The sequence below is a fragment of the Bos grunniens genome, chromosome 14, assembly GCF_055505025.1.
Source record: "Bos grunniens cultivar Pamir isolate PY7600 chromosome 14, Bosgru_T2T1.0, whole genome shotgun sequence".
Lineage (NCBI taxonomy): Eukaryota > Metazoa > Chordata > Mammalia > Artiodactyla > Bovidae > Bos > Bos grunniens.
This window is the reverse complement of record NC_141178.1, coordinates 885,992-905,399: the sequence shown is the minus strand read 5'-3', so window position 1 is coordinate 905,399 and position 19,408 is coordinate 885,992. Positions and strand designations below refer to the sequence as shown.

General features: G+C 47.9%; 1 protein-coding gene across 13 annotated transcripts in view; it reads left to right on the top strand.

Annotated features, from left to right (window-relative positions):
- Nucleotides 1-19,408, top strand: part of DEPTOR (DEP domain containing MTOR interacting protein) — a 164,181-nt gene that overhangs the window by 99,449 nt on the left and 45,324 nt on the right. For 10 of the 13 annotated variants that reach the window (XM_086335698.1, XM_086335708.1, XM_086335697.1 and 7 more), the window contains 4 exons: nt 3,797-3,982; nt 6,222-6,356; nt 11,637-11,707; nt 14,215-14,319. In XM_086335698.1, coding sequence (XP_086191824.1) covers nt 3,797-3,982; nt 6,222-6,356; nt 11,637-11,707; nt 14,215-14,319 — 497 coding nt within the window. Of the gene's footprint in view, nt 1-3,796; nt 3,983-6,221; nt 6,357-11,636; nt 11,708-13,727; nt 14,080-14,214; nt 14,320-15,753; nt 16,410-19,408 lie in introns of those variants that run through there. The other 3 variants (XM_086335701.1, XM_086335700.1, XM_086335707.1) reach the window with 3 other exon arrangements.

Here is a 19,408-nt window from a genome sequence, read left to right as displayed (position 1 = left end):
TATAGGTGGTAATACAACTCGGGAGGTGGAGAATGGGAGTGAATTAATCCTTGGCTCAGTAGGTAAAGCCTGCAGATAACTTCAAATTTCCATTTCAATTAAAAATGTTTTTTTTTTATTTTATTTTTAAACTTTACAATATTGTATTAGTTTTGCCCAACATCGAAATGAATCCACCACAGGTATACCCGTGCTCCCCATCCTGAACCCTCCTCCCTCCCCATATCTGTCATGGAATTGGTTTAGATTTAGAATGCTATTCTGGACTTATTTATACCAAAGCCAGTGTTTTGTGTCATTCACTGTACAAAGACAAAATAGGTCTTAATAAGGGTATGTACAGGTTGTAATTTAAGATGCTGTTGCCAAAGTCACATTCCGGATTTTAAAAATCACAGTAAACTCAGAAAAGGTTGCCAGAAAAAAATAAGTTATCTATAAAATTAGTATTATAGTATTATTGAATGTAGTGATGTAATACATTTATATAAAAATTTGACTATCATGGGAGCCACCATTTATAGATATCATATCAAAATGTAATTGACTTATCTTTTGGTCTAGGATGTATTTATAATCTCCTGAATACATTATTTACTGAGAATATGCAGTACCATCTCTGAATTAGATGTGTTTGCCTTCATGGCCAACATCATTCATTTACCTGAAGTGAATAGTTTTTTGTGGTCGTTGTGTAGTTGCTAAATCATGTCTGACTCTTTGACTCTTTATGAGCCCATGGACTGCAGCCCGCCAGGCTCCTCTGTCCTCCACTATCTCCTGGAGTTTGCTCAAATTCATGTCCATTGGGTCAGTGATGCATATAAACATCTCATCCTCTGCCACCCCCTTCTCATTTTGCCCTCAATGTTTCCCAGCTTCAGGGTCTTTTCTGATGAGTCAGATTTTCACATCAGGTGGCCAAAGTATTAGAGCTTCAGCTTCAGCATCAGTCCTTCCAATGAATATGCAGGACTGATTCCCTTTGGGACTGACTGGTTGGATCTCCTTGTAGTCCAAGGGACTCTCAAGAGTCTTCTCCAACACCACTGTTTGAAAGCATCAGTTCTCCAGTGTTGAGCCTTCTTTATGGTCCAGCTCTCACACCCGTACATGACTATGGGAAATTATTTGGCAATAAAAAGGAGGGAAGTTAAAAAAAAAAAAGGGAGGGAAGTGCCAATACACGGCATTACATGGATAAACCTTGTAAACGTTATGCCAAGTGGAAGAAGCGAGTCACAGTAGACCTTACGTGACTCTAATCGTACAAAATGCCGAAGGCAGGTGACGCTGCAGGGTTGGCATGTTGGTCAGTGCTTGCCTGTGAATAAGGGTCACGGGCAGATTGGAAGGGACAGCTCAGGAGCTGGGTTTCTTCTGATGTTGATGGGAATATTTTAAAATCAATTGTGATGCTTGGATGCACACCTCTGTGAGCACATTCTAGAGTAGATAGATAGAGAACCGTGCACATTAAGTGGGTGAGTTATCTTATATGTAAATTACATTTCAGTGATGCTGTTACAGAACGCATGTAGAATCTCTAAGACAAAACCAGGTTTTAACCTGTCTTGCTAAAATCAAAAGGAAGAAAAAAAATCCTCTCAATTTTTTCTTTTTTTCAAAGCTGCAGGAGTTTTGACTGCCTTTAATTATCAAGCAGTCAGAGAGAAATTTCTGTTAGAGTAGAAATAACAACCTAGTTGAAAAGGAACCGAGAGAGGAAACTGGATTAAAACCCCACATTTAACCCCAGATAAGTAGAACAGATGACTGCATTGTGACACTGACCACACACGCAGGGATCAGTGTCCAGATGGCCGTTTGGGCGTCAGCGCCGTGTAGCAGCTTGTGCTGGCGGCGGCTGCGCTGCCTCTCCCGCTGGTTTACGGCGTGTGGACTCCTATTCCTGGTCTCCCAGCCCACTTACAAACTCGTTGTTGCAGTATGTTTGCTTCTTAAAAACCGATCGTGTTTGTTTATGATTTTTGTCTCTGCTGGGTCTCCGCTGCTGTGCCAGCTTTCCTCCGGTTGCAGAGGCGGGCCCCTCTCTGGCTGCCCTGCGTGGGCTTCTCGTGGCGGTGGCTCCTTCTCTTGCAGAGTGCGGGCTGGGGGGCTCGAGGGCCTCCGTGGCCGTGAGGCGTGGGCTCAGAGCCCAGGCGCAGTGGCTGTGGGGCTTAGTCGTCTGAGGCGTGTGGGGTCTTCCCGGACCAGGGATGGAGCCCGTGTCCCCTGCATTGGCAGGTGGATTCTTTACCACTGAGCCGCCAGGGAAGCCCTGATTGTTTCTCTTTATTGACAGACACATACTTAACCTCCAAGAAAATGCACATACCTTAAACGCTTAGTTTGATTTCACCTGGGAAGCCCCCTGATAATATATATACACACACACACACACACACACACACACACATATATATATATTCATGTAAAATAAGATGCAGAATGTCTTCATCGCCCCAGAGTCTTGTCCTGCTCTTTCCCAGTCAGTCCCTCATCCCTCCCCCTTTCTAATTTCTGTCATTATATGTGAATTTTGTCTTTGCTTGAGCCTCATATAAATTGTGTCTGGCCTTTCTAACTCAGCTTAATGCTTTTGGTATTAATACACATTGTCTTCTGTGTTAACAGCTCATTCCTTTTTATCACCGAGGAGTGTTTCATGGTATGAATGTAATAGTTTACTTACCTCTTCTCCTACTTACCTAGGTCTATATGATTTCTGTCCTTTATTGTGCCCATCTTTGCATGCAATGTTCCCTTGGTATCTCTAATTTTCTTGAAGAGATCTCTAGTCTTTCCCATTCTTTTGTTTTCCTCTATTTCTTTGCATTGATCACTGAGGAAGGCTTTCTTATCTCTCCTTGCTATTCTTTGGACTCTGCATTCAGATGGGTGTATCTTTCCTTTTCTCCTTTGCTTTTCACAGCTATTTGTAAGGCCTCCTTGGACAGCCATTTTGCTTTTTTGCATTTCTTTTTCTTGGGGATGATCTTGATCCCTGTCTCCTGTACAATGTCATGAACCTTTGTCCATAGTTCTTCAGGTACTCTATCAGAGCTAATCCCTTGAATCTACTTGTTACTTCCACTGTATAATCATAAGGGATTTGTTTTAGGTCATACCTGAATGGTCTAGTGGTTTTCCATACTTTCTTCAATTTAAGTGTGAATTTGGCAATAAGGAGTTCATGGTCTGAGCCACAGTCAGCTCCCAGTCTTGTTTTTGTGGACTGTATAGAGTTTTCCATCTTTGGCTGCAAAAAATATAATTAATCTGATTTCAGTGTTGACCATCTGGTGATGCCCGTGTGTAGAGTCTTCTCTTGTGTTGTGAGTCTTGAGTGTGAAATAGCATCTCATTGTGATTTTAATTTGCATTTCCATATTAACTACTGAGGGCGAATTTCTCGTCATATGCTAATTGGATTTTTGGAGATAGAGTCTATTCAAGTGTTTTGAATTTTGGGGGGATTGTTTGAGACTTCAGCATGTTGCTGGCCAGTTTGCAGCATTCTTGGTTACTTCTCAGAGACCAAAATGGCCTCGGCACGTGGCTTTTGCAGCCTGATGTCTTGCCTATTCTGCGTCTCCACGATTCATGAACTCAGAGTATAAAATTGAAGTTGCACGTGGACCACAATAAATCCCTGAGGTATAAAAGGTATTGTAGCATTGGGTGTAAAGTCTTTGTCAAGACTTTGCTCCTGTCTGTTGGCTGGAGTTCCCGGCTCCAGTGCCCAGTGTCTGCAGGATGCCAGACGGTCTCACGGGCTGTTTCTTCTCCCCAGTGTCCAACAAGCACCCGTTTGTGGACAGCAATCTTCTCTACCAGTTCAGAATGAACTTCCGGCGGAGGCGAAGGCTGATGGAGCTGCTCAGTGAGAAATCTCCGTCCTCCCAGGAGACGCACGACAGCCCCTTCTGCCTGCGGAAGCAGGGCCACGACAACCGGAAGTCGGCTAGCTTTACGTCAGGTGCGTGCGTCCCGCTCTGATCGCGCGCGTGCGTCTGTTGAGAAGTAACACAGTCCTAACTCACCTTTGTGATTTCTGTTCTCAAGAAACTTTTTATTTATAACTAAAAAATTATATATTTATTTATTTTGCCCCCCCCCCAAAGGAAACATATACACACACCACCAAATTGTTCCGGGGTAATCAACTTCAATGCTGTGAAGTCTGTTTTATAATTTTATGTATTTAAATTACAAAAGACCACTCAAGCCCTCAGTCATACCTTATTTACTTTTCATTTACAAACAATTCTGGGTCTCTTGTATTTCAGGCAGATTCTTTACTGCCTGAAAAACAATCATTAGTTATCCAGTTTTCTAAGTCCAGCATTGAAAATCTATATAAGGATGAATAAGACTTTTGAGGGCATATACAACTAAAAGGAAACTGATTATCAATGTACCACACAAAACAAGTTAAACCTGTGAAAGGTAGACATAGGTGCTCAGAAAGCACAGTATCCTGGGGCATTATGTGTAAGGTCAGACAGTCTCATATTGACAGTTAACCTGGGCAGAAATGATGACTGATGTTCACAACGATAACCCCATTTGAACAAACTGAACTGAACAAAATAACCTCATTCACTCAGAGAAGGCTAACGACCTGTCATCCTGTGTAAGAGGATGGCGTGCTTCCTGGGCTATCTTCCGCTCTGAAAACTCGACACTGACTCAGGAAACTGGTCAGCCTAAGGCTTGGAGCCCAAGGCCTCAGGCTTCACCTGAAACCCTGAACAAAGGGAAAACATGAATTGGTTACGAACAGGAGGTGACAGAACGCTTACTACTAGAAGTCCCGGGAACATTCTGCGCCTGGCATGGAGCCAAGCTTGACTGCACACATTTTCTCATTGAATCCTCACTGTTAGTCTGTGAGGAAAGACATTTTGTATCCCCACTTTACGGGTGCAGAAATGCAGTCAGGGAGCCGTGGAGTGGCTTCGGCAGGCTCCCACAGCTGGAAAGTGGTGGGCGGAGCTGGGTCTGGCAGGAATTCGTCCGGACCCGGTGCTCCTCTCCAGCCTTCCACAGCCCAGGTTCCTCAGACAGGCTGGGAAGGGACAGAGAAGGAAGGAAGGGCCGCACCAGGAGAGGAAACGCTAGCTGAAGGTAGGGGCCTGAGCCTGTGCTTGGATGCCCTCCAGCCGTGTGCCCCTAAGGCGTCAGCCTCCTGCAAACGCACAGGAACCATCCACACCCTGCCTGTTCTTCACTGAGTCCCAGAGACCTGAACAGGTGACCGTGATCAGCATACAGTAACCATGGTGACTGTGAAGGCCAGCGTGGCTTTGGGCTTCCCGGGGCCAGGCTCTGCGCCACGCTCCTCTCCCTGCATCCTACACCTTGCTGTCCTCCCGCTGATGCTCTCCTCCCCCGATGAGAGCCAGCCAGCTCCGTGGAGGGAAAAGCGAGGTCAGGTCACTGAAGCGGCTGCTTCAGTACTGCACGCCTTCCAAGCCTGAGGTCACGCTCTGCGTTTTAATCTTCTGTGGCGCTGAGTGATTAACGGTTTGCTCTTCAATCAGGAGGCACTTATTGTCACTGTTAGTTCATTAAGTGTCTTGCCGGCACTTAATTTACATCTTCTCAGGGATGCTTGGCACGAGCTCCGTGGTTCTTAAAATAGTATTTCATGTAGCTGAGTGCTTTCCCCTATATAACCACGCCTGCACCAATCCCCACTGGAGAGCATTATTCCCACTTTACAGCTGGGGAAACTGAGGCTTACAAAACCCAAGGGACTAGGCCCAGCTTGTGCTATTTACTCATAGGTGGCGGAGCTGCCACTCAGACCCTTGCTTTTCTGATGCCAAGGCCAGAGGGCTTGATTCTGGCAGTGGAGGCTGCCCCACAACCCCGGCAGCTGCAGGCGGCCAGTTCTCAAGAACCGAGCTCACTGCTGCCCGTGATCGCGCGTGTCCCCGGGGACCCGGCCCACCCCACAAGTGACTGTGCGTGTCCTCGGAACCTAGCCCACCACCGTGGATGCCGGCACGTGTCCCAGGGGCCAAGCCCACGGCCGTGACCGCGTGTGTCCCAGGGACTGGCCCACCGCCGTGGGTGACCGCGCATGTCGTGGGGACCCAACCCACCCCCAAGTGACTGTGTGTGTCACGGGGACCCAGCCCACCACCGTGCATGCTGGCACGTGTCCCGGGGCCCGGCCCACGGCCGTGACCGCGTGTCCTCGCCCGCAGTCAGCCCCAGCAAGGAAATCAAGACCGCGTCGGCCGCGCGGAGGAGCAGCATGGGCAGCTGCGGCAGCGGCGGCTACTTCAGCAGCAGCCCCACCCTCTCCAACAGCCCCCCGGTGCTCTGCAACCCCAAGTCCGGTGAGTGGCGGGCGCAGCCCGTCTGTCCCAGTCTGTGGGAACGCGGGCGCGCGCGGGCTTCGTTAAGCGGATTCCCTCATTAAGCGGAAGGGGACGAACCGGGTGATCTCCATGCGTGGTGCGACTTGGGGGCGCCGCCTCTTGGATGGGGGCTTCCCGGCGGCGCTGGTGGTACAGAAGCCCCCAGCCAGTGCAGCAGAGGTGAGGGATACGCGCTCGCTCCCTGGGTGGGGAAGATCCCGCCCCAGCGAGGTTGCCTGCAGAATCCCTCGGGCAGAGGGGCCCGGCGGCTGCAGCCCGGGGGTCGCGGACTTGGACACGACTGGGCACTGGGCACTGAGCGCGCAGGCAGGCGCGCCTGGGGGAAGGAAGGGAGAACGCAGGTTTGTAGACAGAGAACTGGGCTGCAGCGTGCACCCCAAGGAGGCCGCGGCTGACCCCAGGTGGCACTCTGGAGTCGGGGGGCCTTGGAGAGGGGTCCCCTCTTGGGGGAGGTGGCCAGGCCGTTAGACCCTCACGCTGACCGGCCGTTGGATGCTGGCCGCCTTTCGGAGCGGGGCACGGCCTGGGGAAGTCGACTGTCTTTGCAGACAGGGTTCCCAGGACAGCTGTGAACCCCAGCCGTCTGAGGGCCTTCACGCCAGCAGCCCCAGCTCCAGGAGCGGCCGCTGGTTTCTGCGGTGGGTTTGAGCGGTGCACAGCAGGGGAGGCGCCGCTGCCCGGATGGTAACTGATGCTTGGATCTGCAAGGTCTCTGTACCCACAAGGGAGAAGCGCGGAGCTCTGCAACCCACCTACCCCTGCAGAGGACTCTCCATGCCTTGTGGTTTCCAACTCTACTCTTCAACCTCCATAGACTTTATGTTCCAGAAAAAAAAAAACAACACCCAACAACCTAGGCACACAGATGGGTACTGAACTTGCACTCAGATCGAGTCACCTCCTCAGCCCACAGGTGCCTGGACGCAGGGATACCCGAGTGGACTGTGGTCCGCTGGGGTCAGCGTGGCCTGAGGACACCTTCCACCCCCCTTGTGTAGCGCCCCGCCCCCCTGCATTCCGTCCGTCACCTTCAGGGAGGAGGCTCTTTGTTCCTGCTGAGTCCTCACCAGCAGGTGCTGCAGATACGGTGATGAGAGGTCATGATCCCATCCTTCAGTGAGCAGATCTCTCTTAGAGAAAAAATAAAAAGCTTTCATTAGAGTAAGGACAAATAGATGTTGTTGAAAGGCTTTAAGAGAAAACAGTCATCTAATGCTGTGCTCTAGGCAAGTGGGTATTTTTCTTCATCTAACATTTTTTTCTGCCTTCTGTAGTGGAGGTCTAGCTCTCAGTATAACGTTTTAACCTGCAAATAAATGAAAATACTTGCTTCCACACTGGCTGGGAGATCTTCATGCACCCATATATGACCAAGTTTCTCAATTAATAGAGCTGATAAGATAGTATGAGAAGAACCTTACTATTAGAAATATCATTTTGAAGTCCTAATGGAAACCAAACACCTCCAAGTTAAAATCAAAAGAGTTCAACTTCAGGAAAGTGTCAGTTGTGCTAAAGCCGTTGTATGTGTTTTTGATTCCTTGGGTGAGTAGAAGGTTGTGTTGTTTCCTCTTTCTCCTTACCCCCTTGGCCCAAAGGGGGAATTTCACTGATGTGCAGACAGAAATAGAGAAGGCAATGGCACCCCACTCCAGTACTCTTGCCTGGAAAATCCCATTGACGGAAGAGCCTGGGAGGCTGCAGTCCATGTGGTCACTAGGAGTCGGACACGACTGAGCGACTTCACTTTCACTTTTCACTTTCATGCATTGGAGAAGGAAATGGCAACCCACTCTAGTGTTCTTGCCTGGAGAATCTCAGGGACGGGGGAGCCTGGTGGGCTGCCATCCATGGGGTCACACAGAGTCGGACACGACTGAAGTGACTTAGCAGCAGCAGCAGCAGCAAGGCGGAGGGAGCTCACCTGTGATTTTTTTTTCCCTCAAGCAGGTAAGCAGACTTCATGGTAAGGCATTTAAAGTTAATCATTAGTTATCCATCAGCATATATTTTTAATACTATATGTAAATGCCCCAATGCAGATTAAATGCTATAAAAAGTAATATAATTAGTATCATTGTGATGAGTAAATAAGTTCTCAAGGGTATGATAAGAGAAAGCTAGAAATGACTCCCTAGGTTTCAAAGTTTCTACACATTTTAACATAGGAAAGTGGGATTAACATAGGAAAGTGTATTCAATGGTCAGCATTGTTGCCAAGTATTACAATATAGTGTGACTCAAAGTCACGATGACACCTGTCAGAATGGCTGACATGAAAAAGAACTCACATGACAAATGTTAGTGAGCGTGTAGAGAAAAGGGGGCCGTCGTGCACGGTTGGTGGGAATGTAGACAGGTACAGCCACTGTGGGAAGCAGTATAGTGACCCTAAAAGAAATAGAACCACCTTGTGATCCCACAGTTTCACTTCTGAGTGTTTATCTATGGGAGAGGGGAACACGCGTTTGAGGTTTTATTTGCACCCCCATGTTTATCGCAGCATTGCTTATAATAGCCAAGACATGGCAGCAGCCTAAATGCCCGTCAGGGGATGGATGGATGAAGGAGATGGGGTATATCTCACACACACATACACACACACACACACACACACACACACACACACACACAGTGGCACGTTATTCAGTGATGACAGTGAAGGAAAGTCTGCTCTTTGCAACAAAGTGGGTGAGCCTTGAGGTCCATATGCCAAGTGAAATGTCAGACAGAGTGACAGATAACACCTGATCTTGCGTGTATGTGAAACCTAACAGAAACCTCATGCGCACAGAGAGCAAGCTGGTGCTGGCCAGAGGGGCCTGGTCAGTGGGGGCGGGAAGGCCGAGTGGCCGAAAGGGGTCAAAAGGCACAGGTCTCCGCATCTCAGCGCGTCTGGGGAACGCAGCGTGCGCGTGTGGCTGCAGTCGGTAATGCTGCGTGTGGATTTGAACGGTGCTAAGAGAGGAGACCTTTCTTTCAGTGTTTTTATCTGTTTGGGTGCTGGGTCTCAGCACGAGGGCCCCTTGGTGGCAGGAGGTGGGGTCTGGCTCCTGACCAGGGCTTGGACCTGGACCCCCTGCTTTGGGAGCTGAGGGTCCCAGCCACTGAACCCCCAGGGAAGTCCCCGGGGTAGACCTGAAAAGCTCTCATTTCAAGAAGAAAAAGCTTGTAGCTACATGAGGTGATGACCTTGACTGGATCAGGTGATCATTTTGTCATACAGGCATCATGTTATAACCCAAAACGGATCTAGTGTGTCGATTATATCTCAATAAAAGTAGACCGTGTAACAAGATATGGTGGCTATTGTCAGATATCACAGTGCCATGTGATTCCGACATCCATCCCCATAAACCCCAGAAGGGATCTGAGGGCTGAGAGTGTGGAGGGCTTGACTGACAGGGAGTAAAAAGGCTGCAGTCCTCAACCACGGGCCCTCCTCTCACCTCCTGACCTTCTGCTGAGAGCTGCTGTTCTTGATCTCAGCCTTCTCGCTCTGTAGGGGAGACGGCAAACCCATGTCCTCCTTTATGAGCTTTCTGAGAGCAGCAGCGGGCATCCCCGTGACCCGTCAGGTCAGCAGGAGGCTCCCCGCTGCCCCCGGCTGAGAACGTGCGGGGCAGCTGCCCAACGGTCTGGGCCTCACGACCTCTGGTCCTCCGCTGCCCCTTGGCCGGGCCTGGCCTCCGGCCCCCAAAGGCCCCCGCAGAGGGGATGGAGGCTTCGCGTCACCGTGTTGAGCTCCTGGCCCAGCCACTCCAGTTTCTCTGCGCTCAAGCTCATGGTGGCTCTAACTGAGATCACTGCTGCCCTGGGCTGCCGCGGCAGCCTCTGCTCCGGTTCTGCGTGAGCACCGGGTGGACGGGGTTCATCTTTGCTGGGATTTTAGGCAGCAAGTCAGGAAGGGAGCACAGTCTTTGCCGTCTGCTGGGCTCCAGCAGTGATCTGATGGTCCAGGTGTCTTGGGGGGGTGCGCCACACGCAGCCGTGTTGGGGCTTCTGCACCCTTTCTTCTGGGGGTGGGCAGTGGCATCAATGCTTGAGTTTAAATCTTGGTTCCATTTGACTCTGAGGCCTTGGACACAAGCTCCTTAACTTTTCTCAGCTTCTGTTTCCTCCCTACCAGAATAGGGATAAGGATGAAATGACCCATTAGTTCTTGTGATGATGAAACAAAGAGAATATATAAAGTGCTGAGCATAGAAGCCAGCGTGTGTTAAAGATGCAGAAAATCTCCACAGTGTTAGGGTTCAGGACCAAAGGCAGTGTGCGTGCACCGTCTGGGACTTTAACGAGGATGTTGAACTTTAACTAGGATGCTGAACTTTAACGAGGATGTTGAACTTTAACGAGGAACTCTAAGGAGCTCTGGTGAACAGGATGCATACAGTATGATGGAGGGTGGGGGCGGTGGCATTAGCTCTGGAAACATGGTTGGAAGTCTGCCAGAGCCAGAATTCCTCTTACTTTTGACGTGTTGAATGCCTTGTTGTTGTTATTTAGTCACTAAGTCGTGTCCGACTCCTTTGCAACTGTAGCGGTGGACTGTAGCCCACCTGGCTCCTCCGTCCATGGAATTTTCCAGGCAAGAATACTGAACTGGGTAGCCACTTCCTTGTACAGGGGATTTTCCTGACCCAGGGATTGAACCTGAGTCTCCTGTATTGCAGGAGGATTCTGCCCATCTGGGAAGCATTGAATGCCTCAGTTGGGTTCAGTTGCTCAGTCGTGTCTAACTCTTTGCGACCCCACGGACTGCAGCATGCCAGGCCTCCCTGTCCATCACCAACTCCCAGAGTTCAGTCAAACTCATGTCCATCATGTCAGTGATGCCATCCAACCATCTCATCCTCTGTTGTCCCCTTCTCCTCCCTTTCTCTTCTCCAGGGGATCTTCCCAACCCAGGGATTGAACCCAGGTTTCCCACATTGCAGGCAGATTCTTTACCAGCTGAGCCCCAAGGGAAGCCCTTTGAATGCCCTGGGCTTGAAAGAAAGAAATTCAAGAACTCCCTTGGCACTCCTGCTTCCCCTCCCCCTGCTCCATCTCTGCTTTTTTTTTTAGCTTTAGGGCTGTTTTCGTTTGCTAAAGTTTTCTGCCTCTGTTTGGCGAGAGTTGTACACTGGGAGGCAGGGATCTCTGATGTCGCAAATTGAGGCATTCAGGAAGTTTCTGCTGAAAGGCTGAACAGAGGGCTAAGAGGATTTGTGCCTTGACCCTGCGTCTGTCTTACAGTGTTGAAGAGGCCTGTCACTTCTGAGGAACTCTTGACCCCTGGGGCTCCGTATGCGAGGAAGACGTTCACGGTAGGCTCACCCTTTGGATTTTCTCCCGCACTGCTCCTTTGTCTGGAGTGTGTCTGCATGGCGGCCTGTCCATGTCAAGTTTGGGGGTAGACTTGGAAAGGTTCTCCCAGTTCCCCTTTGGTTTTGAGCATCATTATGACAGTGTGACTTTCTTGACCCTTTGGCAATAAAATGCATTAGGACTTGACACAATTTATTATTATTAATCCAGCATTTCAAATTCTTTTTGATGTTTCCCTAAAAAAAATTCATTATGTACCTATTCTAGTATAATGACAGATTTAAAGGCAGGTGGTAGAAAAATAATGCCAACAATCCCTTTCTGCATTATAGTTAATTATAAAAATTATTTAAAACATGTTGTTGTTTAGTTGCTAAGTCATGTCCAACTCTTTGTGACCGCATGGACTGTAGCCCGCCAGGCTCCTCTGTCCATGGGATTCTCCAAGCAAGAGCACCTGGAGTGGGTTGCCATTTCCTTCTCTAGGGGATCTTCCCAACCCAGGGATCGAACCCGTGTCTCCTGCACTGCAGGCTGATTCTTTACCACCGAGCTACCAAGGAAGCCCTATTTCAGACATGAGGGAGCCTTAAGGTAGAGGAAGAAGGTTGTTCTGTGATGATCGATGGCGCTTTTGCAAATATTTTAGGGCCTTGAATTGCAGAAGGACCCCGTTTGGATGTCCTACATACCTATGACCACCTGCCCTCTCTTGGAGGGTCTTCAGCCTTCCTTCTTCTTCTTCTAAGACCCCCTGGTGTTCTTCAAACAGAACCCAAGGGCTCCGTTTCTTGTTTGTTTTTATTTTAAAGAATTTTGAAATGTGAACCATTTTTAAAGCCTTTGTTGAATTTGTTCCAGTATTGCTTCTTTTGTATGTTTAGTTTTTTGGTCGTGAGTCACATGGGATCTTAGCTTCCCGACCAGAGATTGGGCCCACAGCCCCGCATGGAAGGTGGGGTCTTAGCCTCTGAACCCCCAGGGATTGGGTCCACAGCCCCGCATGAAAGGTGGGGTCTTAGCCTCTGGACCCCCAGGGACGCCCCCAAGCCCCCTGCTGACCTCGCCTCCCCTACTTCCATCCACCGGCCTCTTGTCTCCTCACATCTACACTGATGGCTTCTTGAGAACACTTCTCATCCTTTCTTTAGTCTCTAATGTTTGTTTTAATACCTCAAGGTTAGGGAAAGCTTTCCACACCATCCATGCTGCAAACATTTGTCAAGGACTGGAGCACATTCTGAGCACCAAGGAATTAAACCCAGTTGGGTCGATTCATAGCCAAGCAATATGAAAACAGCGCTGGCAACATGCCCATATCAGAGGAAAAGGCAAACTGTACGTTTGGAAGTGAAATCATGTACAGTTCCAAACCCCAAAGCCAGCAGAGTACCTGATAAAGAACTCAGGTCTGTCCTGCTGGCCCAGTGGCTAAGAATCCACCTTCCAATGCTGGGGATACGGCTTTGGTCCCTGGTCTGGGAAGATGCCGCATGCCACGCGGCAACTAAGCCCGTGCAGCACAGTTACTGAATCCCGAGCACCCTGGGGCCCACGCTGCACAACGTAAGAGGCCCCCTAAATGAGAAGCCCGCGCTCTGCAACTGGAGAGCAGCCCCTGCACGCAGCAGCTGGCACAGCCCAAAATACTTAAGTCAAAAAAGAGCTTCTCAGGCAAGCAAAAACAGAGTTTATGAGTACTAAACCTGCCCTGAAAGTCTTCAAGAATGGTCAGAAAAATGTCATTTGCTTCTCTGCTTTTCTTCTGTCTCTGGCATTCAAGAGACAGTGGAGTGTATTTTTTAGGTCTGTTTCTCTTTGGTTTTAAATATCAATGCCAGCATTGCTAGTGATTGATTGTGAATGGCTGCCGTCTGTATTTTGGCTGGGGTATGTGCTAGAGACGTGTCTGGGAGCTGCCCAGCAAATGTAACTGCCGATTCTAATTACAATTCTGTCGGGAAAAAGCACTCTCCGGTTTCAAACAACTTTTGGACCAGAGTTGACTTGAGAATTAAGAACTTTGTGTCCTTTCTCACTGTCTTTTATTAGTACATTAAACTGTGTTTCAAGAAAGCCAAGACTCTTCATGTTTCTCCTCCTCAGTAATTGAAATGACTAGCTTAGAGGTCAGGGAGGTAGCGAGATCATGAGGAAAGTATCCTTTGGAAGCAGAAGGGAAATTGGACCCAGAGGGAAATTTCAACCGTGTTTTTCAGATCATCTAAACCTTCCATTAGAGTCTATTGGTAAACTGCGACATAGCCTAAGAAAGAAGCCATCTGCCGATTGTTTATGGAGCAGTGAGTTCACAGAAGCACCTTCTTTCCGCCCGACAGGTGTTTCTGGGCCACAGCTTCTGCATAAACATGTGAGCCTGTGTTTGCGATGGAAGCAGGCGGCCGGAGGAGGCTCCCTCGCGCAGGCGTTCACTCTCGGGCCTTCTCTCCTGGAGACTGGGCACCAGGGCCGTCTGCGGCTTGCTGACTGTGGTTTTCCTCCCTAGATCGTCGGGGACGCGGTCGGCTGGGGCTTCGTGGTGCGCGGGAGCAAGCCGTGCCACATCCAGGCCGTGGATCCCAGCGGCCCGGCTGCGGCAGCAGGGATGAAGGTAAGGATGCGCCCGCGTGTCCGCGCCCCCGCGCCTCGTCCGTCCTGCCTCCCCGCGCCCCCGCGCCCCCGCGCCCCCGCGCCCCCGCGCCCCCGCGCCCCCGCGCCCCCGCGCCCCCGCGCCCCCGCGCCCCCGCGCCCCCGCGCCCCCGCGCCCCCGCGCCCCCGCGCCCCCGCGCCCCCGCGCCCCCGCGCCCCCGTCCTGCCTCCCCACCTCTGTCCTTTCATTTGTCCTTTCTGAGCGCGGTTGAGTCGAAGCCAAGAGCTTCGAAGTGAGGTCGAAACTAAGGGAGCGAGTCTTCCTGTCCCTCTGACTCTACCTCTGTGTCTTCTAAATCTCCCTCGGTTTTTTGTTTTTCACATTTCTCTCCTTAACCAATACTTAATTTGAAAAAAGAAAGTTTCCTTTTACTTGTCTTTTTTTTTTTTGAGTGACAGATACATTTTTATTTTATTTTTTAAATTTATTTTAATTGGAGGCTAATTACATTTCAATATTGTGGTTTTTGCCATACATTGACACGAATCAGCCACGAGTGTACATGTGTTCCCCATCCTGAACCCCCCTCCCACCTCCCTCCCCATCCCATCCTCTGGGTCATCCCAGTGCACCAGCCCTGAGCACCCTGTCTCATGCATCAAACCTGCACTGGCGATCTGTTTCACACACGATGATATACATGTTTCAATGCTATTCTCTCAAATCATCCCACCCCCTTCCACAGAGTCCAAAAGTCTGTTCTATACATCCGTGTCTCTTGCTCTCTCGCATACAGGGTCACCATTACCATCTTTCTAAATTCCATATGTATGCGTTAGTATGCTGTATTGGTGTTTTTCTTTCTGACTTACTTCACTCTGTATAAGAGGCTTCAGTTTCACCCACCTTATTAGAACTGACTCAAATGTTTTCTTTTTAATGGCTGAGTAATATTCCATAGTGTATATGTACCACAGCTTTCTTATCCATTCCTCTGCCAATGGACATCTAGGTCGCTTCCATATCCTGGCTATTGTAAACAGTGCTGTGATGAACATTGGGGTACACGTGTCTCTTTCAATTCTGGTTTCCTCGGTGTGTATGCCTAGCAGTGGGATTGCTGGATTGTATGGCAGTTTCCAGTTTTTTAAGGAATCTCCACACTGTTCTCCATTGTGGCTGTAGTAGTTTGCATTCCCACCAACAGTGTAGGAGGGTTCCCTTTTCTCCACACCCTCTCCAGCATTTATTGCTTGTAGACTTTTGGATCGCAGCCATTCTGACCAGCGTGAGATGGTGCCTCATTGTGGTTTTGATTTACATTTCTCTGATAATGAATGATGTTGAGCATCTTTTCATGTGTTTGTTAGCCATATGTATGTCTTCTTTGAAGTAATGTCTGTTTAGTTCTTTGGCCCATTTTTTGATTGGGTTGTTTATTTTTCTGGACTTGAGCTGCAGGAGCTGCTTGTATGCTTTTGCTGAGTCTTCTGTGAGAACTCCACTGTCTCTGTTCTACACAGAGCACATACTTGTGGTGTTTGTGCAGCCAACAGAGCACATGAAGACCATAAGAAACAGAAAATAGGGAGAGAAAGAGAAGAAAAGTAAAGGAGTTTGGAAGAAAAGTCATGGTGTTTGGAAGAGGAGTTTAGTGTTTTGTTTTTTTTCTTACCAGCTCTGTGAATAAGTTTCATAACATCTCATTGCCCGTTTCCTCCTCTCTGAAATGATCATTGTATTTCATTCTGCTGCTTTATGGATTAGGTATGTTAAAACACTTGAAAAAGTGCAAAGAAATACACACACATCAGACAATTGAGTGAATTGTGTAAGATTTTTGAAAAATTTTTCCTATTTTTTGTATTAAAGTAATGAACATAGAGTGTAAAAATTTTGGAAAATACATACAAGCAGGAAAAAAAATTATAAGAGCCTATCATCTTTACTAACTGGTAGGTATTTACATTTTTAAGCAGCACTTTGGAAGTATAATTGGCATAAAGTGTATAGCTGTTAACATCTTTATTTATATTCTTCCAGATTTCTTATATGTACATGTACATTTATATACATTGTTTTTATTTATAAAGAAATATGGTATAAGAGGATATTGAGATCATTGGTTTTCTGCTTCAAAACACCTTTATCTCGAAGTTTTATCCTGTCTCACAGAGAACATTTATCTCTTGCTTATCTGGGATCATGGGCGGATGCAGAAGACATGAAAGCCACAGGCTGTGGCTTTCTGTCTTCAACACTTTGATCCACACTCGTCAGTCCCTCTTCTAGAGCAGGAGACCAGTGGAGCTGCAGGTGTGCTTTGGGTCTGTACTGCCCTGATTCCCAGCATTTACCCCCTGGCAGTGACTCACCTTCTGGACAAGAGAGGTGGGCCATCTTGACTGCACAGGTGAGCCCAGAGCAGGGATTACGGTCAGTCTGGGTGATTGATGCCAGGTTGGGGACTGACTGCCCTCTGATTTGAGCACCTCCTTCATACAGAGAGGGGAGCTTCCCTGGTGGCACAGAGGTTAAAGCGTCTGCCTGCAATGTGGGAGACCTGGGTTTGATCCCTGGGTCAGGAAGATCCCCTGGAGAAGGAAATGGCAACCCACTCCAGTATTCTTGCCTGGAGAAGCCCATGGATGGAGGAGCTTGGTGGGCTACAGTCCACGGGTCGCAAAGAGTCGGACACGACTGAGCGACTTCACTCACTTTTTTTCACTTTCATACAGGGGTCTCTCTGGTGACTCAGAAGGTAAAGAATCTGCCTGCAGTGCAGGAGACCTGGGTTCGATCACTGGGATGGGAAGATTCCCTGGAGAAGGGCATGGCAACCCACTCCAGTGTTCTTGCCTGTGAAATCCCATGGATGGAAGAGCCTGGTGGGCTACAGTCCATGGGGTCCCAAAGAGTTGGACACGACTGAGAGAGCATAAGCAGTTTTCTTTCACAGGCTTGTGCTCTGGGCATGTTCCATGTGCCTTGTTGGCCGAGTCCATCAGTACGTGGTGGGCACGGTACCAAGGAACCCAGAGCAGGAGAGTTGGCAGGCAGCATCTGTTTCTGTGCCGAGGCTGAATTTTTTCATTTTCTAATGGGACTCTTGGCTATGGGAAGAGTTTCATATTTTGTTTCCACAGTAAAGTACCTCCGTATAAATTATTTTTGGCAGAGTGCTTTGCTTCTGAGTGCACACTCACTTGCATGGAGCTTTGACTCAAAGCAGATTTCCTTTGGGGAAAGCAATGGGTTTATGTTGCAGCTAAAGACCTTGGTTTGCTTAGCCAGGTATATTTCATTGATTTTAGTTCATCGTTATCGATTAATATGCATAACTGTTCTAGATGTTGTCGGTTGATAATTAACTCCTTGATATATCTACACTGATTGATGGGTAACCTGGGATATTTTTGTCAGTTTCAGAAGATAACACTCATTGTTTATATTCTTAGTTTCTCAGGAGCGTGTACAATGGTTTTTGTATGTCGTAGGGCAGTACAGAATTCAGCAGAGCTACATTTCCAAACTTGCATTATACAGCTCTCTAGTCCAGCAAAGTGGAGAGCTGACTCATTTGAAAAGACCCTGATGCTGGGAAAGACTGAAGGCAGCGAGGAGAAGGGGACAACAGAGGATGAGGTGGTTGGATGGCATCACTGACTCAATGGACATGAGTTTGGGTAAACTCCGGGAGCTGGTGATGGACAGGGAGGTCTGGCGTGCTGCAGTCCATGGGGTCGCAGAGTTGGACACTACTGAGCAACTGAACTGAGTCCAGCAAAATATCCTGTCCTGAGGTTCTGTGATCAAAACAGTTTTCAACTGCTGCACACTATTCCTGTCTTGGAAATTTACAGAAAAGCATATTAGCATACTAAAAATGCTGGGAAATTGAGCCAAAGAAAAAAAGTCTGTTTAAATTATCAAACACAACATGTATCATTTAATAGAAACTCTGAAATGGAATCTTAAGACTAAGATAAAAAAAAAAAAAAAGACCAAGATATAGCCTTGTTTTAAAAACCTGCTTTTGATCAAACTCTGTATTGGAGTGAATATATTGAGGTGTATTTTGAGTTGTACTGTAAGCTAAATGAAAATGACAGATACAGAGTATAAGAAGTCAGAAAGAGAAAAACAGATATCTCATATTAATGCCTTTATATGGAATCTAGAAAAATGGTACAGATGAACCTAATTGCAGGGCAGGAATAGAAACACAGATGTAGAGAATGGACCTGTGAACACAGGAACGAAGGGGTGGGAGGTTGAGGGTGGACAAATTGGGAGAGTAGCACTGCCATACACACACCAGTGAAAGTGACATATACACCAGTGACATATACACCAGTGAAAGTGACATATACACCGGTGACATATACACCAGGGACATATACACTGGTGACATATACACTGGTGACATGTACACCAGTGATATATACAGTTGTGAAAGTGACAAATACACCGGTGACATATACCGCAGTGACATATACACTGGTGACATATACAGTAATGACATATACACCAGTGAAAGTGACATATACACCAGTGACATATACACCAGTGAAAGTGACATATACACCAGTGACATATACACCAGGGACATATACACCGGTGACATATACACCAGTGAAAGTGACCTATACACCAGTGACATATACACTGGCGACATATGCATTAGTGACATATACACCAGTGAAAGTGACATATACACTAGTGACATATACACCAGTCAAAGTGACATATGCACCAGTGACATATACACTGGTGGCATATTCTCCAGTGAAAGTGACATATACACCCGTGACATATACACCAGTGACATATACACCAATGAAAGTGACATATACACCAGTGACATATACACTGGTGACATATACAGTAGTGATATATACACCAGTGAAAGTGACATATACACCAGTGACATACATACCAGTGACATATACACCAGTGAAAGTGACATATACACTGGTGAGATATATACCATTTACATATACACCGGTGACATATACACCGGTGACATATACACCAGTGACATATACACCAGTGAAAGTGACATAAACACCAGTGTCATATACACTGGTGCCATATACACTAGTGAAAG